General features: G+C 39.3%; 1 protein-coding gene across 5 annotated transcripts in view; it reads left to right on the top strand.

Moving 5' to 3' along the window:
* The window catches only part of NFATC2 (nuclear factor of activated T cells 2), a 239,644-nt gene that overhangs the window by 74,107 nt on the left and 141,926 nt on the right, over positions 1-23,611 (top strand). For all 5 annotated transcript variants that reach the window (XM_070744612.1, XM_070744611.1, XM_070744608.1 and 2 more), the window contains exons 4-5: positions 17,802-18,004; positions 19,119-19,291. In XM_070744612.1, coding sequence (XP_070600713.1) covers positions 17,802-18,004; positions 19,119-19,291 — 376 coding nt within the window. The remainder of the gene's footprint in view (positions 1-17,801; positions 18,005-19,118; positions 19,292-23,611) is intronic.

Below are 23,611 nucleotides of genomic sequence, written 5' to 3' on the forward strand. Positions count from 1 at the left end.
TGAGGGCGTTTTTACCTCTCCCCGGCTCCAGGGAAGCCTTTGGAGCCTGGGAAGGGTGAATTTACTGGGCACACCAGAAGTTGGGAAACAGGCTGTTTCTGGCTTCCAGAGGTCCTCCAAGGAGTGGGGAAAGCTGTTTTTGCTCTCCTCAGGCATTGAATTATGGGTGTGGGCAGTAATGGGTAGCCAAAAATTTTACTGCCACACTGTGGGTGTGGCTTATTTTGTGGGTGTGGCTTGATGGTCATGTGACTGGGTAGGAATGGCTTGCCGGCCATGTGACCAGGTAGGAGTGACTTGAATGATCATCATCGTTCAAATGGACAGTTAAGTCCTCGACTTACAACCTCACCAGTGTCTCTCTCTGGGGTGACAATTTGCTTCGTGTTTCCCGTGCTCTCCTTCCTGGGTCACCCCCCCCTGTGTCAGACTGGGTATCTAGGTGAATAGGTGCCGATCGGCTGTTGAGAAAAGAGGGGGGAGGAAATGGGCCCCCTGCAACTCCTGCCGGTGCTGGTCTCTCTGCCACTTTCCGAGGAGGAGGAAGAGAATGGGAGAGGGGGATAGTCAGCTGGAGCTGGGCACACAGCTTCATTTCCGCTGGTGGAACTGCGTTCCACCCCATCTTGCCTGCTGCCCACCCCTGGGTGTGGGCACTCATGCACACTCTGGGTGTGGGTGGGCACTCCCACGCTCTCTCAGCAGCTGAGGCAAAAAAGGTTCACCATTACTGCCCTATATATTACAGTGGTAACTGGGCAATTTTAAAATGAAACTTGGATTAACCCTAAATGTATTGATTATGACCTATAAAGCCCTTCATGGCACCGGACCAGATTATCTCAGGGACCGCCTTCTGCTGCACGAATCCCAGCGACCTGTTAGGTCCCACAGAGTGGGCCTTCTCCGGGTCCTGTCAACTAAACAATGTTGTTTGGCGGGGCCCAGGGGAAGAGCCTTCTCTGTGGCGGCCCCAGCCCTCTGGAACCAACTCCCCCTGGAGATTAGAATTGCCCCCACCCTTCTCGCCTTTCGTAAGCTCCTTAAAACCCACCTCTGCAGTCAGGCATGGGGGAACTGAGATATTCTTCCCCCCTAGGCCCTTACAATTTATACATGGTATGTTTGTTTGTTTGTATGTATGTATGTTTGGTTTTACAATAAGGGTTTTTTAGTTGTTTTAGTATTGGATTTACATGCTGTTTTTTATTACTGTTGTTAGCCACCCCGAGTCTATGGAGAGGGGTGGCATACAAATCCAATAAATAAATAATAAAATAAATAAAATTATTTTATTACTATCAGTCTCTGGCAGTTGTGACTTGAAAGTCTTAGGCATTTCTGTGTTTTTTTGGGTTTTTTTGCACCAGGGATGGAAAACACTCTTTCAAGAGTTTTCTTATCTTCTTGTGCACAGCAGGAAAAGAGAAAGGTTGGAGGAAGTTAGTTTTCACTTGGTTTGTATTTGCCTTTAATTACGTGTAGGCAGCAGGGACTCTCTTTTCCTATTATTTTTTTAACTAAAAGTTGACAAATGTGTTTCTGAATCACCACACCATTTCTGAAAAGGTTGACAACAGACACACATGTTCTCACTGAATGCTAAAATTGCTTCCCTTAAAACTATAAAAAGGCTCCGCCAGGAATTTAATGTGGAACCTCATAAAATTTCCAACTATACAATTAAATCATTTTGCCTGCCTGTGTCTGTCTGTGGGATTTTCAACTGGATGCCCGTGGACTCTTTTGTTCCTTCCTCTATTTGAAAAAGAGGCACTTTTCATTAAAAGGAAATAGCAACAACATTGAGAAGCTGTCTGCCTTTAAATCAAGTGACAGATTCCATTCTTCTGTTCCGATTTCCAAGAATAAAGGTAGCCTTCCATCAGCATTCTTAGAAAGCAAAAGCAGAGCGATGGGTTCACGATTGCAAAACTGCACCAAAAGAAAGCAAAGATAGTACCAATATTAACAGGCATCTTTTGCAATCCCAAATCACTGAAGCACCAGTTGAATACCATCAGCATTGACAAATCACCACCAGTCAATTGCAGAAGGAAGCTTTACTCATAACAGCTTATATCCTGCCACAATATCTTATAGCTAAGTCCATTCATATAACAACAACACTCTGTGAACTGCACTGGCTACCGATTAGTCTCCAGTCACAATTCAAGGTGTTTGTTGTCACTTATAAAGCCCTACATCATGGCTTAGGACCACACTCTTTATGGGACCGACTCCTGCCACATACCTCCCAGAGACCTATAAGATCTCACAAGGTTGGCCTTCTCCAAGTCCCATCAACTAAACAATACAGGTTGGCGGGACTGTGGAGGAGGGCCTTCTCTGTGGCTGCCCAGGTTCTATGGAACCAACTCCCTCCGATGTCCACACTGCCTTCCGAAAGTCTGCTAAGACCTGGCAGGTATGGGGGGCCATGACGTTAACAGCTTGTCACAGCCGAATTTTATTGATTGGTATGCATGTTGTCAATTGATAGTTTTATGGTTTTAAAATGGGGTTTTATTGTTTAGTATTAATATTTGACTTTTTTGTATATTGTTGTAAGAAAAATTAAATTAAATTAAATTAAATTAAATTATTAAATTAAATTAAATTAAATTAAATTAAATTAAATTAAATTAAATTAAATTAAATTAAATTAAATTAAATTAAATTAAATTAAATTAAATTAAATTAAATTAAATTAAATTAAATTAAATTAAATTAAATTAAATTAAATTAAATTAAATTAAATTAAATTAAATTAAATTAAATTAAATTAAATTAAATTAAATTAAATTATTCACAAACATCAACATCAACATCTACCTATCCCTGGTCCTTGAGAAAGATTTGATAGGTGGACAAAACTGAGAAATCCAGTCTAAACATTTGGCTGATACTACGACAAACCAATACTAATAATAAATAGAAATAGAAGATTCGGATTTTTTATTGCCTTAAGCTTCTTTGAGATAGGGTGAGCCAGCAACTGAAATTTAATCATGCATATATTTTAATAAGCCAATTTCTGCAATGCAAGTCTCCTTGTTTTCAGAATGATGTTATTTATTTATTTATCTGCCTGAGTACCTAGCATTTCCTTGGGTCATAAACCAAGTCTGGCCCTGTTAATATTTCAGTGGAGTCCATTTCTACAAAAACGAAGAAAGAAAGAAAACCCCAAAATAGAATCTGGAAAGGTACACATCATGTCTGGCTAGTCTTTCCCTTTTTGGTAAATGTGACTCAAATAGATTGGTTTTTCTCCAGTCTACTCTCTATATATACACTTTTTGGGGGAGGATTATTTTGAGTTGCTCACCTAATAGGAGAGACGAGTTCCTCTTTGGGATACCTATTTGTCTTTCTTGTTTCTTTTATTTTTATTTTTTCCTTTTCCACTGCTGTCCTTCATTCTTGATTATGAATCCTTTTTGTGCCCAGGAGCAAAAATCTAGGACAATATAAAACAGAAGTATTTCCAATAAAAGTAGTTTGCCTATCAGAATATTTATAAATAATATAATAATAATAATAATAATAATAATAATAATAATAATAATAGTAATATATTATTATTATTATTATTATTATATATTATTATTATTATTATTATTATTATTATTATTATTATTATTATTTTGTAACCTTAAAATGACTCAGACAATACACTGTTCATTAAGCACCCACTGTACAGTGCATATATTTAATGTGTATAAATGAAATTTCAAAAGAAAAGTAGTTTGCCTCTTTCCAATGTTATTCTCAAGTCTAGTCTATTTTACAACCTTTCTGTTTCTTAAAGTTGTACTAATTGACTCTCACCCTGAATAACCCTTTCAGATTAGCAAAGATTGAGCAGGGCACTGTCATTTATCCGATCCTTCTATCTCGAAAAACAAACTAAATCTTCTTTCAATTTGCAAAGAAAAAAAAACTAGTTAACTTTGCTTGTTTTTAATTTGCAGAGAAGTAATTAAATTCACTGTGTATTTCTGTGAACTCATAAGGATAACTTATGAACAAAGAAGAATCAATAACAATAAAATAGCATTCATAATATAAGGTACTCTTACTATCCAGTTATTAAGTACAATAATATTATTGGAAAAAAATAATGATCATAGAAAAAGCTGTTGAAATATTGGAGGACAATTCCCCACCTCACGTGAAGTGAAAACAAAGATAAAATTTTAAATCGTTACAGTCCATTCTATGACTTGGTGTTTGCAAGTACTATAGCTGGAGGCAGGTAATCTTTGTTACAATACCATAGTAGTAATTTTCAATTCAGAGTAGTTTGTACTTAACACGTTCCTAATAAACTAAGAGCCGGGGTGGCGCAGCAGGTAGAGTGCAGTACTGCAGGCCACTAAAGTTGACTGTAGATCTGCAGGCCAGCGGTTCAAATCTCATCACTGGCTCAAGGTTGACTCAGCCTTCCATCCTTCCGAGGTGGGTAAAATGAGGACCCGGGTTGTGGGGCAATATGCTGGCTCTGCTTAAAAAAGTGTTATTGCTAACATGTTGTAAGCCACCCTTAGTCTAAGGAGAAGGGCGGCATTAAAATCAAATCAAATAAATAAACTCATCTGTGTTAGAGTAAGTACACACCAGAGGTGGGTTCCTCCTAGTTCAGACTGATTCAAACCCGTAACAACCCACTGGTGACATCATAATTATGTCACGGAACTGGTTCGGTCAGTGCCGGTCTCTGGGCACCACCATCTTTTTTTGAAAATAAATAAATAAATATTTTTTCTTCTTCTGAGCATGTGTTCTGAGCACAGGTTCCGGCACTGTACATGTGGTCAGCAGCTTGTTTTCAGCTTTTATTATTATTATTATTTATTTATTTTGGATTTTTCAGCACTGCACATGCATATGCACACAAAATGCATGCGCACCCATGTGGCGTGTGAGGAAGCGAATTGGGATTATTAGTGACAAAAAAAGAAAAAGGGTGAGGAGAAGACTTAGAAAATGATGGAGATAAAAGGGGAGATAATTTTAAAAATGGTCAGATTAAGGTAAATTAGGTAAATTAGAACCCATCCCTGCTACACACACGGCTCAGTTTAGAAAAACAATAATAGAACTTGATGTTTATGTACAGGTAATCTTTGACTTACAACAATTCATTTAGTGACCGTTCAAAAGTTGCAACGATGAAAAACAGACCCAACAGCCTACTGGAACGTACTTCCAGTAGGCCCATTGGGCACGTTTTTTACCATCCACAGGCTCCTGAGGATTTCCTCAAGCCTGGGGAGGGTGAAAAACGACTCAATGGGCCTATGAGAAGTCCGGAGGCTTCAGTGAGGCCTATGTGCATACACATGGAGGGCAGTGAGTAGGGGGGAGTGTGCATATGCACGGGGCATCGGACCAGAATATCTTCGGGATCGCCAGCGACTAATTAGGTCCCACAGACTTGGCTTTCTCCGGGTCCCGTCGACAAAACAATGCCATCTGGTGGGACCGAGGGGAAGAGCCTTCTCTGTGGTGGCCCCAACCCTCTGGAATCAACTCCCCTCGGAGATCAGGACCGCCCCCACCCTCCTTGCCTTTCGCAAACTCCTAAAAACCCACCTTTGCTGCCAGGCCTGGGGAAATTGATTCCCCTTGGCCGCTCCGTTTTATGTATGGTTTGTTTGGGTTGCATGAATGTTTTTAATCAAGGGCTTTTTTAACTGTTCTGCTTTTTTTAATCATTGGATTTGTATTTTGTGTTCCTGTTGTGAGCCGCTCCGAGTCTTCGGTGAGGGGCGGCATACAAATCTAATAAATAAATAAATAAAATAAATTGTATTATGGATGTGGGCACGAGAATGTGCTATCGCAAATGCGCCCTTTTGGCATCCGAGCAAAAAAAAAGTTTGCCCATCACTGACCTATACCATTTTAGATATGTGACTGTATAGTCTCTTCCTAAAAATCTCCAGTGATGGAGCACCCACGGTTTCTGAAAGCAAGCTGTTCCACTGGTTGATTGTTCTCACTATTAGGAAGTTTCTCCTTAATTCCAAGTTGCTTCTCTCCTTGATTAGTTTCCATCCATTGCTTCTTGTCCTGCCCTCAGGTGCTTTGGAGAATAGGTTGACTCCCCTCTTCTATGTGGCAGCCTCTCAAATATTAGAATATTGCTATCGTGTCGTGTACTGCTTTGAGATAACAGGATTAGAATTTGAAAAGAATGATTTTAGGGAAGCTCTTAGACGCCGAGATCTTGAAGTCATCATTTCACTCTCTCTCACTTGAGGACAATCCAAAACTGCCTATTTCCTCAAATAGATGCTCCCAGAGTTCCTCTTTGCACAGAACGCAGGAAGTTTTTAAGTAGGAATGTCATATGTATTTTTTTTAAATCATTCAGAATTTGAAAAAAAACATTTTAAATATTTTATAAAAAGTTATTTATCATAAAAGAGAACTTGGTCTGGGAGAAGCCAAAAGAGATTTTATGAATCATAAACCACAAACTCTTATGCTGGTTTAATGACGAAATGCACATTTTTGTGGGCAAATCCAGTCTGTTAGTACATGTGTACCAAGTTAATGAGGTTATTTGCAGAAATACAACCTGCAGGCTTGTCCCCATGTCATTCCATGCGACTGATTAGAACGGTGCGACCGATTTGATCACCCAAAGTTGGCCTTCACCTATGCAACCAAATAGATTGCATAGAATTGGCCTTCTCTGGGTTACTTGGCCAGGCAACTTGCGGGGCCATGGGGAAGGGTCTTCTCTATTGTGGCTCCGGTCCTCTTGAACCAACTCCATGCAGAGATGTGCACCGCCCCCCACTCTCCTGGCCTTTCGAAATTGATGGTATGCATGCATGTTGTCTGTGTTGAATATGCAATGACATAAATATAAATACTGTAGTTGAATTTGAATGTTTGAATTTCATTGGCTGTTGGGATCGAGCGGGAGATTTTGCCGGGCTGTCAGTTAGAGCTTAGGCGGGAAAACCAAGAGTATAAAGACAGCAGCCCGGCGCCGTTTGTCATTCGGCACCTTTTACTTTGTAGCGGCTGGAGAGACATTGTATTAACTGCTTGCAAAAATAAGCCTGTTGAATTCCGAGCGCTCAGGCTCCCTTTATTTCAGTCTGGATAGTTTAATTACGGGTTTTAAGTAGGGTTTTATAGTTTTAGATTGCACATTCAACTTCTTTTTATTGTTTTTGTATTTTATATTGTTGTAAGACGCCCTGAGTCTTTCGAGATTGGGCAGCATAGAAGTATGTATGCATGTATGTATGTATAAATAAATAAATACATAAATAAATGGGGTTTTTTTCAGCCTTTGAATATTTAATGCTAGATTTGTGACTGCAAAAGGGGTTCAAAAGACTGCGTATCTCATGGGTTCTTCTTCATTAAGCAGACTGTGGAACACTGCCAGCCAATCTAGAAATTGCATGTGGTCTTTTTCTTGTGGGGGGTGGTGGAAGGGTTAGGTAGTGATGGTGGTGGTGGATTAATCCAGGCAGAGATACCTCCTGCTGACTGTTAAAATAGAGAACAAAGAAAAAGAAACCTCTTTTTTTTAAAAAAAAAAAAGCCATAGATGCTATTAACTTAATGTTTCTCTTCTCTGATCTCCTTGCCCTGCTTGCTTTGTACAGTTTAATCAAGATTTTTTTATATTATAAAAATGTGGACCAAGTAATTGAAAACAAATTTACCGTGTCTTAGACCATCAAGTTCCCTTTCAGCTCGATGGTTGGCTATGCGGTAGATTCATCTGCTTTCAATTTTCAGTGATGTGAGAAATATAGAATGGCTTGATTTGTAATTGTGAGTGTTAATAATGAAAGAGATATTCTCTGGTCTGGAGTCTGCACAGGAATTCTGGCTCTGTTATACTTCACGTAATGAAATCCAATTCAAAAGCTGCTGTTATTCTTTACTGAACGTTTTTATGCTCAGCTCACTTTGTAAATAAACCCAGGGCTCCTTTTACTTCCTCCAAACATATGCCGCATACAGGATACATAAATATTTGCGTAAAGAAAGATTGCCATGAACATTTTAAAAACTAGTTTGTTTAAATACATATTTCATTTGATAAAGTTTTGTTTTGGCCTGTCACCATCAGTGTCAAAACAGTAGGAAACCATTTTTAATCCAAACATGTATTTTATGGAGTGTTCTGCTTCATTTGGGGGAGGGGATTTGTAATGTGTGTTGTCAATTTTTTAAAAATTTCTGGTGGTAGATAATCATTTGAGGAAGAACTGAAAATTCAAAGTTTTTGAGGGTCTTTTTTCTTGCACCTTGGAGTTCCTTAAGTCAAGTTGTTAATTTTGGGGGAGGGGGGGACAAATTAGGAAGTTATTTTTTAAAAATATTTTTTTATTTCTTTCCAGTATACATATACAGTGTGGTACCTCTATCTAAGAACACCTCTACTTACGAACTTTTCTAGATAAGAACCTGGTGTTCAAGATTTTTTTGCCTCTTCTCAAGAACCATTTTCTACTTACAAACCCGAGTCTCTGAAACTGTAACCGGAAAAGGAAGGGAGAAACCTCTGTGGGGCCTCTCTAGGAATCTCCTGGGAGGAAACAGAGCCAGAAAAGGTGGGGAGAAGCCTCCACGGGGCCTCTCTACGAATCTCCTATGAGGAAACAGGGCCTCCACCCTCCCTGTGGTTTCCCCAATCACAAGCATTATTTGCTTTTACATTGATTCCTATGGGAAAAATTGCTTTTTCTTACAAACTCTTCTACTTAAGAATCTGGTCACGGAACAAATTAAGTTCGTAAATAGAGGTACCACTGTACACACACATATTCATTGATTGGATCAAGTCTTTTCTATACACTGTTAACAACAATAATACAAATAGTATGTACAGTTCTAATATTCTAACTTTTAGTAATACTAGTCTCATTTCATATTCCTTTTACATTTTCCCTTTAATTCATTTAAATGTAACATTTCTTTGCACCCTATATTTGTTACCCCTTAGTAAATGTTATCAGTCAATATTGTAAACATCATTCATCATTCCACCATAGCATCAATATTCCAAATATCTACTGTTTTCCCCAAAATGAGACATCCCCTGATAATAAGCCCAATCGGGCTTTTGAGCACATGTTATAAGGCCAAGCGCTTATTTCAGGGTTCAAAAAAAATATAAGACAGGGTCTTATTTTCAGAGAAACATGTTCAGGATTACTAATAACACCAATCATTAACAATATTCAATCCATCACAGGAGTGTATCTCAAAATTTCCACCATTTCCAGTCAATATTTTAAATTCACAATATATTTTAACACAGTTAGTATTAATACTACAGTTAAATTGCCCAACCTTAAATTACCATCTACTAACCTGAACTTATTGGAGTTGTGTTATTTTTCCATTTTATTAATATATTTTCCCACTATCCATCCTCTCTTAATCTTTCTAAAATTCCATCACTTATTGGTTGGGTTTTTTTGGTCAGTCTTTTATCTCTCTCTTGGAATCTTGTATCTCTCTTTTATTTATTTTTGGTGGCTACTAAACTTTCCCTTCTGGGGGCCTTTTGTCTCTTTCTGTTGTGTTATTTGAACACTAATACACAAGACTTCCTTTTGCTTAGGAAGTTCTAAACTAGAAGCTATTCCCAACCTCAAAATCTGTAATATATTGTTTATAAACCTTCATTTTGGCTCATGTGACTTTAGGTTTTTCGAAGAGCTAATAACACATTATGGTTGTTACTGCATATGTGGCTTGAAAGTGTTTTTAGAGTTCTTGGTCAGACAACTTTAGGTTTTGTATGGTCTCTGTACTTCCAAGGCTAAGAAGTGGCTTTCTCACTTTTGATGTGTCTGCAAGCATAGCATTTGCCCCTTTCCCACACACTTCTCTCATTCAGATCTTTGTGGAAAGGCTTTTTAAGAAACGTTTGAGGGAGGCAATTCGTAACATCAGCAAGAGTTGGGACTGAATGCGCTATTCTTAATTTCTAAGAGAAAGGAGATGTTGAATGTGATTTACACTACCTTAAGCATATGGTTAGCCAGGTAGATCAGATAAAGTTCATTTAACTTTAATAAAGTGACTCATTTAAATCCAGCTGTTCTTATTCGGCCTCCGGCGCAATAGATTGCTCCTCAGCTACTGATGGGCTGCCAAACATTTTACTGCCACACTGTGGGCGTGGCTTACTTTGTGAGTATGGTTTGATGGTCATGTGACCAGGTGGGAGTGGCTTACCGACCAAGATAAGATTTCAAATAGGTGCTTGGACTCTTTTTCAGTTGATTAAGTCACCTTATTTGAATAGCCACAAAAGAACAAATGATAGACAGCATTATTTGTTGAGGAGCACAGTAAAATTTTAAGGTTTTGTACTGAACCCACAAGGTTCAGTACGATAACAAAATAGGCAAGTAGCTCAATTTTCTTTAATTGCTATAAAGGTCAGTTCTAGATAATGATTAAAATGATTAAAGCGTTTAATTATTTCCTATTTTAAAAGTAATTAAGGATCATACTAAGGTACTAGAGAAGAAAGGACAATTAAAAAAAACTATTAAGCATTCAATAAATAGTGTATAAACGTACTACACCCCCCCCCAATTGAGGCAGCAGCCCATTACTGCCCTCAGCTTTACCAGGATCATAGATTCACATTAAAGAAAGGTTAATAAATTTCCTAATATTCTGTTGTATTGTTTATTTGGGTAGTTTGGGGCTTTTAAGGTTGCACATCTTGCAAATTCGCTCAACCTGAAAGTGACATTTAAAATAAGAGACGCCACTCCTAGACAACCTCATCTTCTTCCTGTACCAGAATTGTACTTGGAGTGAGACAATATTTAGGCCCATAATGGTGTACCTTTTTCTGTGATTGACCTGTGCTTCCTCTTCCTCTGTTTCTGAGCTTCACGCAAAGGATGGGTGCGAGCATTTCCTGTCATTTCTCAAAACCTGGGAGAGACAGGAAGCACAAGTTATTTGTGCATCCTCTCAGAACTTTTCTACAGAACACGCAAAGTGTGACTGCATTTCACAGTAGATCAACAGCAAAAAAGTCCTCGCACTCAGTGTTAAATCACTTGACAGCTCTATGTAATCTTGTTTTGCAGGGCTTGCTCCATATTTTAATGGGAAGTCTTAGAAAAAGGTCTCCTGTCAATCTGTTCTATGTTGTCAAACCAACATAGTGTAGTGCAAAGCAGCAGTGAGAGGCTGTTGAATAACAATGGTTGGGTTTCTTCAGGAGATCAGCTGCACGCTATGTCAGAGTAGTGTCATATGAGGGGCTTCTTCTAAGTATAGATCAAGGCCAAGGGAGAGAGAAAGCAATCATTTTGGAATCTGGTACAGATGTCAGGATACACTAGATTCAACCAGTGTTCCCTCTAATTTTTTTTGGGGGGGTGGGCGGAAAAGTATAGTGTCTGAGCAGCAGTCCCTTCGGGACTGGGCAGCACAAAAATAATAAATAAATAAATAAATAAACAAACAAACAAACAAACAAACAAGCAAGCAAACAAACAAACAAACAAACAAACAAACAAATAACCCACCCTGTTTTGCCTCAGAGAATTTCAAAATAAAATACTGTACTGTACTGTGTGTCTATAACTCTATCAATATCAAAATGCCACTTAAATAGTTGAACTAGCTTCAAACTAGATTTTGATTTTCTTTCTCTCTTCCTTACTCCCATTCTTTTTCTTTCTCTTTTCCTTCCTCTCTTTTTTCTATCTGTTTCTCTCTCTTCCTCTATCTCTCCTTCCCTCTCACTCTTTCCCTCTCGGCTTCTGGGCAGGTTTGGAAAACTCTGAGTTGATGATGATTTTTAAGTGAGCGATTGCTCACTGCTCAGCTTAAAGGGAACTATGGATTCAACTTAGCGTTGAGATCCAAATAGATGTTGTTGTTGTTGTTGTTGTTGTTGTTGTTGTTATTATTATTATTATTATTATTATTATTTATTAGATTTGTATGCCGTCCCTCTCCGAAGAATCGGGGCGGCTCACAACAGTAATAAAAAACAAAATAGTAATGGAACAAATCTAATATTAAAAACATATAAAACCCTATCATTATTTAAAAAACCAAACAGCACATTCATACCAACCATAAAACAAAGTATAAAAAAGCCTGGGGAAAAGGTGCCTCAACTCCCCCATGCCTGGCGGTATAAGTCTTGAGTAGCCAGTCTTGAGTAGTTTACGAAAGACAAGGAGGGTGGGGGCAGTTCTAATCTCCGGGGAGAGTTGGTTCCAGAGGGCCGGGGCCGCCACAGAGAAGGCTCTTCCCCTGGGGCCTGCCAAACGACATTGTTTAGTCGATGGGACCTGAAGAAGGCCAACTCTGTGGGACCTTATCGATCGCTGGGATTCGTGCGGTAGCAGGTGGTCCCGAAGGTACTCTGGTCCACTGCCATGTAGAGATGTTGCATACTAAACGTAAAAGTAAAGGTTGCCCCTTTCCAGTTACATCAATTCTAGGTGAACAGTGTTCATCTATCTTTCTCAGTTGAGCATTGTCCAAAGACACTTTCATGGTCATGAGTCCAGCATGACTACATATCCACACTATCCTACCAGTGTGGTACCTACCATATTTTCTGGAGTATAAGACGCACTGGAGTATAAGACGCACCTTAGTTTTGGGGAAGGAAAATAGGGAAAAGAATCTGCTTACCAGGTATTCATCTGGACAGTGTCCTTAGTCTGGTCAGCTTCAGCACATTATTATATCCCCTGGTTAGGGCTTTAAAAACCTTATTTGGAGAGAGCAACAATGAAAGAGCTTGCAAGCCAGTAAGAGCTGGAAAAATTATTAGCACCTGGTTAGGGCTAAAAAGAAACATTCGAAGCAAGTAGAGCAATGAAAAAGAACCCTGCTAAGACTTATGGCTTGAAAAACATTCTTCCTAGAGAGTAACAATGAAAGAACTTGCAAGTGGATAAGAGCTGGGAAGATCATTAGCACCTGGTTAGGGCTGGGGGGAAAAAGCTTCGAGAAAGCTACATTTAGAGTATAAGAGGCACCTGAATTTTAAGCTTCTTTTAGGGAGGGAAAGGTGTGTCTTATACTCCAAAAATATGGTATTTATTTACTTGCACAGTTACGAATTCCTAGATGGGCAGGAGCTGGGACAAAAAATGGGAAAACCCACCTCATCATGTGGCGCTCGGGTCTCAAACCCCAGGATGTCAGATTTACAGCCGAAAAGCTTATCATCTCTGACTTTTGAGTCATCGTTCCTATTATTGTTGGACAAACATGTTCTAGAGAAGAACCGACTTATAGAAAATATTGGAACATCATAATGCTTGAAATATATTTTGGATTTCATTCATCAGTCTTTAGTATGGAGTTGCCTTTGGGTGTACGTGTGGCTTTGAATAGAGCCTGTCTCAGAAAGCAAGATGTATATTCTTTTCTGAGCCTCCATAACTTGACACCATAAATACTGTACATTACCTAGATTTTGAAATATATATTCATGGGTACTTGACACGTCCATCACTATTCCCAGTCTGTTTTTTTTAATTCTCTGCAAGGAAAAAGCAAGACAAAAAAACTATGATTGAATAGGGTGTTATGGGCCCTGATTTGTGACTAGGTTTTGCAACTATAATGCTATGTTTAACTCATATTTACTGCAGTCTTATTTTCTTGCATTATAAGCTGCGTTTACTTTTGCTATGCAGAAATTTTATTTACTTATTTATTTTATTTACAAATATAAGCATCTCTTCTCTGGATATAGGTATGGTCTGTGTTTTGTATTTATATATAGTACACCCACATGATAAATAACACACACACACACCTTCCTTGGTTTTGATCTAATCATAATTACAGATTATTTCTCTTTCAACTAGATTATTTCCAGCTATTGAAAAGCAGGAAATGCTCTGTAAACTGGAAATGTAAACTACTAAAATCTTTGGCTAAGCATTCAGTCGATGCCTTACCTTTTGAGACTAAGCCTTCAGAGTTAGCTTTGAAAATTTTCCTTGCATTATAAGAAAGATTCTAAATGTCCTGTCTTGAAAGTGTTTTGCTGTTGTTATTGTTTTGCCAGAAAGGAAAAAGAAGCAACAATTTTCTTCAGGAAAACAATCGAGAGATTCAATTTTTCAGATGTCAACCCAGCATTTGTTTATGAGAATTCAATTTTTGCTTCATAATGTGTCTCTTTCCAATGTCTTAGTGCAATGATATTTGGGAATATTTTAATTCTGATTTAAGGTTTGTAAATACTGGCTCTATTCAGGGAATGAGACAACTTGTTGAAGCCAACTTGACATAGGACAATCCACCTAGAATAATTTAACACAATAATTATTATTTGCCACTATTTCTTCGGCATTATTTCCATTGACAAAAATGGAAATAATGTTGAAGAAATAGTGGTGTATAACATTTCTTGTGTTGAGTTATCATATGTGGATTGTCCCACTGTGAGTTGTCGTGTACCATGATGTAAAAAAGATGTTGAGACTCTAGAAAGAGTGCAGAGAAGAGCAACAAAGATGATTAGGGGTCTGGAAGCTAAAACATATAGAGAACAGTTGCTAGAATTTGTTAACTCTACTTTAATTAAAAGAAGGACCAGGGTGACGTGATAGCAGTGTTCCAATATCTCAGGAGCTGCCACAAAGAAGTGGGAGTCAGACAATTCTCCAAAGCATCTGAGGGCAGGAAAAGAAGCAATAGATGGAAACTAATCAAGGAGAGAAGCAACTTAGAACTAAGGATAAATTTCCTGAAAATTAATTAATCAGTAGAACAATTTGCCTCCAGAAGTTGTGAATGTTCCAACAAGTTTTTATGGAGATTGGGTAACCATTTGTCTGAAATGGTATAGCGTTTCCTGCCTGAGCAGTGGGTTAGACTAGAAGACCACCAAGGTTCCTTCCAACTCTGTTATTCTATTCTATCCTGTTCTATCCTATTCTATCCTATTCTATCCCATCCCATTCCATCCTATCCTAGAGTCAGTCTCAGCTAGTTGTCCTACAGTGAATTGACTGCGGCAAGGTGACTGTGGCAAATGTCCCTAAATTAATTAATTAATCAATCAATTAATTAATTAATTAATTAATTAATTAATTCAATTTTTATGCCGCCCCTCTCCGTAGACTCAGGGCGGCTTACAACATGTTAGCAATAGCACTTATTAACAGAGCCAGCATATTGCTCCCACAATTCGGGTCCTCATTTTACCCATCTCGGAAGGATGGAAGGCTGAGTCAACCTTGAGCCGGTGATGAGATTTGAACCGCTGACCTGCAGATCTACAGTCAGCTTCAGTGGCCAGCAGTACAACTACCAGCTGTGCCATCCCGGGTCTGCCAATACTCACAATTTTCAGACAATATGTCCTCCGATGCAAATTTTATTTCATCTCTAGCCCTAAGCAGCTTGTGTACATGACTTGAGCAGTTGAGTTTTAGGGTGTTTTGCCTTTTTCTCTTGACTCAAATTTTGTCATGTGTATATTTTGTGATGGCTCACCAATGACGTGGGGATGGTGCAGTCTGGCACTGCATCTGCTTTCATTTGGCCATTTCACCATGCTGACCTCTTCTCTCTGGTTACTGGATGATGCCTTCTGTGGCCATTTTGGCTCGGGCTGCAAGGGAGGAAGGGAGTCTGCTTTTTGCAGCAGAGGCGGAGTAACGACACGGACACAAAGAGCTGGATTTAAAATGGGTCATTTTTATTAATTAAATTTGCATAATTTATTCATCAAATTAGCATAAATTTAACTATAACCCTAAACAAGGACCCGCAGGGTCAAACAATTGCTTCCGGGGTGGAAAATGACGTCAGAAAAACCTCCGGGGCAACTTATGGGCATAGCTCCATGCTGACCCAGGTGAAGGGCCCCACCCTCACCTAGGTCTCTGCCATGCACCTGCATGTGGGAGGTCTCGCCGTCTAAGAAATGGGCGGGACCCAAAGACAGGTTCCCCCCAATTGCTCAGGTCGGCTAGCCACCATGAGCCTTTGGAGAGAACCTGTCAACCATCGCCAAAGATGTCCAATGGAGAACACGCAGTTGCTAAACACCACCCAGTTTTCCGCCCCTAACCTGCCTACCAAAATGACCAAAGGTAAGCCAATTAGCCTAAGCAGGGTGCGAAGCACTCCCTAACCGCATGTCCGTCACCGCAGTGTGGAATAGGTGAAAAAACAGTCGCAGAAAATACCGAGACCGCCAAAAATTCCTATTCGGCCCCCTAAGGGCAACCCCACAGTGGCACACTGAAAGATAGGGAGGGCGGGTGGGTGTTCGCTCTGTTGTCGTGGGGCGAAAAGGAGGCCCCAAGCCTGCACAGCCCTTTTTATAGGGCTGGCAGGCTCTGCCCCCGACAACGTCATCGGCCATGGCCGATGCACCAGGAAATGGCCGAGATCTCGCGAAATCTCGCGAGATCTTGGCCCACAAGATGGCGGCTACGCCGGAGGTCGTGTCTCCCTGGCCCTGCTGCAGCACCGGACAGGTATTGTAAGAGCCTTACCCAGAATCTCTACATGTAACATTAAGAAGTTCATCTTTAATGTGTTCCAGTGTGATCACAGAAAAAAGTGACAATGAAGGCTATCTTATAAAATAGGTTTTCTCAAGCCTGTCAACTTTAAGATGTGTGGACTTCAGCTTCCAGAATTCTGCAGCATGGAATAATAAAATCCTGGAACACTGTAAACACATGTTAGTGATCAGTCCAGTTTATCTGATGTTTCTATTTTGCATCTTATTGTATATGTTTTTATTCAAATTGTATTTTTGGTGTGCTTTGCTGTAATCTACCCTGAGAGTTTCAGCTACTGGGTGGTTTTGGTGGTTTTAAAATATAATTTTTAAAAAATTGCTCTTCTGCTGTTTTGAGTACTGGAGGCATATTCACCAATGTGGTTGTGACAAAATGCCCACAATGAAGCCTGGAAATGCTAATCAAGATCTATAACGGTTATAATCTGACTGATTCTGGTTTCTTTTTTAGATGAGCAAAATGTCTTTGATTAATGAATTGTAGCCATTAGCTGACTAATAATTGTAGTCCGAGCTTTTTTCTCTCTTTCTCAATTTCACTGATGCTTTCACTTTTACCAATGCTTAGACTCTTATGTTTAACAATCATAATAATTCTGTGTACATTCAATGTTCTTTTTCTCACAATAGGGAAGTTACAGCTACTTTCTTTTCCCCTTTGATACAGTGGCTTCACTCTCTACCCCTATAATCATATACACATTTAGTGCAGAGGTTTCTAAGTGAAACGGAATCTAGGCAAATCATTTTTATTTCGAAAGACACTTTAAAAATGGTTGATGATTCTGTGCAGCTTAATAAGTTTACATCCCAATTATGAATACTGCAAAGATGCTAAGAGCAAACATTTTACCGAGTAACATAAAGTTGGAAACTTTAAAGCAGTTCCTATTGGAACTATCGCATATCTCCTTTTTGGAAAATAATTGGGAACAGTCATATTTCATTCTTACAAAACAAAGCCGCAAGAGATAATAATATAATTGCTCAATATTCTTCATTACAGTTAATTTACCCATGTTCTTTGAATGCAAAACTATTTTAGTCTGGAGAAAAAGGAAAAGGGCCATCTTTCTAAGTTATAAAAAATGTCCTGCTTGTTTATCTTGAGGTGATTCTTATTCATCACAGGGAATAAGATGAGCTATTATAAGCTTTTTGTGTTCTTTATCTGATGCTGCTAAGATATTTCAATTCTTGCTCTATTTGTCATTGAGATAATCGTGTAAATGGTTTGTTCTGTTGCCAGCTTCATGGTTATGTGGACCACAAGCCCTTGGGCCTTCAGATCTTCATTGGAACAGCAGATGAGAGGATTCTTAAACCACATGCGTTTTACCAAGTCCATCGCATCACAGGGAAAACAGTCACTACCACCAGCTATGAGAAAATAGTTGGCAACACCAAAGTGCTGGAAATCCCTCTGGAGCCAAAAAACAACATGAAAGCAACGTAAGGTTCTATATTACAAAATGTTGTAAGATATCAACAGAGGAGAACTTAACACGGTGAATGTAAAAGATGCCTTTATTTAATTTGTAGACAAAACTTTCATGTGTAAATAAATGTGCTTTACCATGGAATTTACATGTACTGGAGTTCAGTGGTAGAATAATTCAGAGGAGTATAGAAAGAGTCCTCTTCTATCACTGTCCTAGAATAATGGAGAGTTGTAGACTTAAGAATGTTTGTATCAGCCAGCACTATCAGAGTGGTCCATTGGTATAATCTGATTTCCAGATTAGGAGTATATAAAGAATTTATATACTGAACGGTCCAAAGACGGGCTACAAGAATGGTGGAAGGTCTTAAGCATAAAACGTATCAGGAAAGACTTAATGAACTCAGTCTGTATAGTTTGGAGGACAGAAGGAAAAGGGGGGACATGATCGAAACATTTAAATATATTAAAGGGTTAAATAAGGTTCAGGAGGGAAGTGTTTTTAATAGGAAAGTGAACACAAGAACAAGGGGACACAATCTGAAGTTAGTTGGGGGAAAGATCAAAAGCAACATGAGAAAATATTATTTCACTGAAAGAGTAGTAGATCCTTGGAACAAACTTCCAGCAGACGTGGTTGGTAAATCCACAGTAACTGAATTTAAACATGCCTGGGATAAACATATATCCATCCTAAGATAAAATACAGGAAATAGTATAAGGGCAGACTAGATGGACCATGAGGTCTTTTTCTGCCGTCAGTCTTCTATGTTTCTGTATAATTTCATGAATAAGACAGCTAGAATTACTTGCACTTACCTGCTTTGGAACCCTTGTTTGATTGACAGGGTTGTAAGCTAACAAACGTACGTTTAAATCTATACTTTTGCTATGGTACAGTGGGCCATTTTCCCCCAGGGAAGATAGAGAATCAGCCATCCCCTTGTTGAGATTGCATAGAAAGAAGCCAAGCATACCTGGACCATTAAATCTGTAATCATAATCAGAGAAACAAAAAAAAAAAAAATTTCTGGAGCAGAGAATGCTTAGTTTGCAAATGCAATTGAGGGTAAAATTACTGATGTTACTCGACGAGGATTACTGAGTTATTTGTTTGTTTCATAGCATTGACTGCGCAGGAATTCTCAAGCTGAGGAATGCAGACATTGAATTACGGAAAGGAGAAACTGATATTGGCCGAAAGAATACTCGTGTGCGATTGGTGTTTCGTGTGCACATCCCTGAATCTAGTGGCCGGATAGTTTCTTTGCAAGTTGCATCCAACCCCATTGAATGCTGTAAGTCATACTTTTCTGGTAATTTTATTATTTTTGGTAACATTGTTTCTGAAACCCATAACTTTACAACAGAGGTCCCCAAACCCTAGACCAGTGTTTCCCAACCTTGGCAACTTGAAGGTATCTGGACTTCAACTCCCAGAATTCCCCAGCCAGCATTCGCTGGCTGGGGAAATCTGGGAGTTGAAGTCCAAATATCTTCAAGTTGCCAAGGTTGGGAAACACTGCCCTAGACCACAGCCTGGCACTGGTCCACAATCCACCTAGGAAATGGGCCACTCAAGCCCCTCCAAAGTCCCATGCATTAGATCCAAGACAGCGTGGGAAGATACCCCCCTCCCCAGTCCATCGAAAAACCATCCTTCACAAAATTGGTTCCTGGTGCCTGAAAGGTTATGGGCCGCTGTTTTACAGGACTGAAATACAGACAGTCCAAGATTAGAACCGCTTGACATAGGGACAACCCGTAGATGCAAACATACTCCCTGTTATTCAAAATGGTAGATTGCTTTCTTCTTTCTTCAGTCAATGAAGCATTGAAAGCATTGAAAGCAATGCAGTGTTTATATGCTGATAATAACTGAAAACAGGCTTCAGTTGATGAGGGGAAAATACCATCAGCTATCTGTAGTAACAGGCAGTCTGTTTGTAAGTACAGGTTCTGACTTAAATACGAAGTCAAAGTTAAAGACAGAGTTAGGGAACACAACTTGTTCTTAAGAGCCGGGATGGCACAGTGATTAGGGTGCAGCACTGCAAGCTATTTCAGCTAACTGTTAGCTGTGGTTCAGCAGTTCAAATCTCACCACCGGCTCAAGGTTGACTCAACCTTCCATCCTTCTGAGGTGGGTAAACTGAGGTCCCAGATTGTTGTGGGCAATATGCTGATTCTGTAAATTACTTAAGAGAGGGCTGTAAAAGCACTGTGAAGTGGTATATAAGTCTAAGTGCTATTGCTATTAATTCAGAGACTGCATGTAAATCTGGAGAACCTTATTATTATTATTATTATTATTATTATTATTATTATTATTATTATTATTATTAATTAGATTTGTATACTGCCCCTCTCTGAAGACTTGGGGCGGATCACAACAATAGTAAAAACAATGTCAAAGAACAAATCTAATATTAAAAAGAAACCCATATAAAACCCCTCATTTAAAACCAAACAACACATACATACCAAACATAACATATAAAAGCCTAGGGAGGAGTCTCAGTTCCCCCATGCCTGGCGATATAGGTGGGTCTTGAGTAATTTACGAAAGACAAGGAGGGTGGGAGCAGTTCTGGTCTCCGGGGGAGAGTTGATTCCAGAGGGCTGGGGCTGCCACAGAGAAGGCTCTTCCCCTGGGGCCTGCCAAACGACATTGTTTTGTCGACGGGACCCGGAGAAGGCCAACTCTGTGGGACCTTATCGGCCGCTGGGATTCGTGCGGTAGCAGGCGGTTCTGGAGATACTCTGGTCCAGTGCCATGTAGGGCTTTAAAGGTCATAACCAACACAGGCTAAGCTCTTGCCAAAGGCAAAACACCACCTTCTTTACTTCCTGTTTTTTGTCCTTAATTAACCAATGTAAGGGCTTGGGCTTTGATCCTATGCTATGTATCCTTATTTATCTTATGAACTTGAAGACGAACTTCGTATCGAACCATTAACAGAGGGATGTTGAAAACTCATCAACTTATAAAAGAATGTGCAAATGTAGCAGAATAGATAGCTCAGTATGACTTTGTGCACATGCCTCTAAGATTGCCTGATACTAAAAAATGAAGACTTTTCCAATTCTCACTGTGAAATCATCTTATAATTCCAAGCGGCATTTCAAAAGACTTTAGGATCAGCCGCAATTCAAGAGGGAAAAAAGGGGGCGGGAGTTGGAAAGAGGGATTTCCACTAAACATCTACTATCTAAACAATAGAGTAAGTGTATTGTACTCTTTCGTCATGTTTACCATGGGAACAATGAACTGGGCTTTCCGGTAGGTGAGCTTCCTCTTAAATATGCTAGTTTGTCTGCTCTTAAGATAGGACAAGGATAAAAAACCTTGACAGGTCCTCATCATTTGATGAATCGGGGATTTGTAGTGTGGCCTCATTCTAGCCTCTCAAAGGAGGCTTAGTCATTTTTGGAGAACTTACACTCGTGAGCATCTTTTCTCATCCTGTAGCGCATTTTTGTTAATAACTTGAGCTTTCTCAGTGGTTTGGGGATTTCATAGTTTAATGAATCATTTTTACATCTTTTGTTGTATGACTGATATTAGTGTACAATACACTACATTTTAGTGTAACAATAAACCACCTGAGAAAGGAGGCTTTGAAAGATCTACTCTGTGGCTTTTGATCACAGCAAAATGCTTTCCCTAAGATACATCTGCATTGGAGTTGCACCCTGCTAAAATGGTGTTAGGTCTGCAATTGAATCATCTGGGAAAGTTTTATTGTCAGTTGGGGTTTGCTTTTTTTTTTTTTTGCTTTTTTTTTGATGAGGACAAGGTCTATATACTTTTGTGTTCTATTTCTGTGGCATCCTGATAAGTCAATGTATAAGTGTGTTGGTGGCAATGTGTTGCTGCTTATGGTTTGCATGTGGTATCAAAGTTGGATTGCCTCTTTCCATGGCCATTTCCTTTAGTTAATCTACCTGCTGATTGTAAGTTGTATGAAGAATTCAACCATTTCTTCAAACACGTACATATAACGTGTACCGTAAATTACAAACGTGGACCCATTTGGACAATTCTTGGTCTCATGGTTTAATCGTATCAGTATGCGCCTTGGTGCTTTGACTGACATTCTTTTTAAACATTTATTTATGTTTAGTAAGAATTTTACATAAAGCAAAAGAAAAGCCTCAGGGAAAGAAGGAAGAAATGTTATAAAAGATGACTTCCCCCTTTTTCTTTAGCAGATAATTACAACCTTATAATCCCTCTTCCGGGAGATTATATGCATCCCTTCCAGATGTGGTATTCACTTACCTTCCTTACCGGTTGCAAATGTGAGCATGCACAGCTTGCACACATGCACAAGGCTTCAAAACATGCAGAAATAGGACAACAGAGCCAGGGCAGGTGGGCAGGGTGATCACCTGCAGATCACCACTACCAGTTCATCTGAACCAGTCTGAACCAGCAGAAAATTACCTCTGATCCCTTCAGCCTATCACATAATCCACATTTTAAGATTGTTCACCAAACATGCAAATTTTCTCCTTACTCTTACTATTGATAATGTTTCTTACAACAATGCTGTAAGTACACTGCTCAAAAAAAAATAAAGGAAACACTCAAATAATAATGATGATGATGATGATGATAATAATAATAGTAATAATAATAGTAATAATTTATTAGATTTGTATGCCGCCCCTCTCTGAAGACTCGGGGTGGCTCACAACAACAATAAACAATGCAATACAAATCCAATAATTAAAACTAAAGCTAAAAACCCACTATCATTTAAAAACAGTCAATACTACCCAATCATAACCGCACATAAATTTTATTGGCCAAAAAGGGTATTCATCAATTACCCTATGCCTGGAGACATAGATAGGTCTTCAGAGTCTTGCGGAAGGCGAGGAGGGTGGGGGCAGTTCGAATCTCCAGAGGGAGTTGATTCCAGAGGGCCAGGGCCACCACAGAGAAGGCTCTTCCCCTGGGTCCCACCAGATGACATTGTTTAGTCGACGGGACCTGGAGAAGGCCAACTCTATGAGACCTAATCGGCCACTGGGATTCTTGCAGCAGAAGGCGGTCCCATAGGTATTCTGGTCCAATGCTATGTAGGGCTTCATAGGTCATTACCAACACTTTGAATTGTGTCCAGAAACTAATCGGCAACCAGTGCAGGCCCCGGAGTATTGACAAAACATGGGCGTATCTGGGAAGGCCCATGATTGTCTCGCAATCACACACACTAGATCTGAATGAATGAAATATTCTTATTGAATACTTTGTTCTGTACAAAGTTGAATGTGCACAACAGTATGTGAAATTCATTGTCAATCAGTGTTGCTTCTTAGTGGGCAGTTTGATTTCACAGACATTTGATTTACTTGGAGTTATAATGTGTTGTTTAAGTGTTCCCTTTATTTATTTATTTTGAGCAGTGTAGATTTAATGAACAGCAAACTGGCTAGAGAGGAATGGCAGACCCCATTAAAATACAGTGAGAGTATTCAATGAGAATATTTCATTCATTCAGATCTAGGATGTGTTATTTGAGTGTTCCCTTTATCTTTTTGAGCAGTATAGTTTATCAGACCTGTCATTCCTTATACTCGATGAATGGGGATAGGGGTCATGTGAG

Source organism: Erythrolamprus reginae, chromosome 3 (assembly GCF_031021105.1).
Source record: "Erythrolamprus reginae isolate rEryReg1 chromosome 3, rEryReg1.hap1, whole genome shotgun sequence".
Lineage (NCBI taxonomy): Eukaryota > Metazoa > Chordata > Lepidosauria > Squamata > Dipsadidae > Erythrolamprus > Erythrolamprus reginae.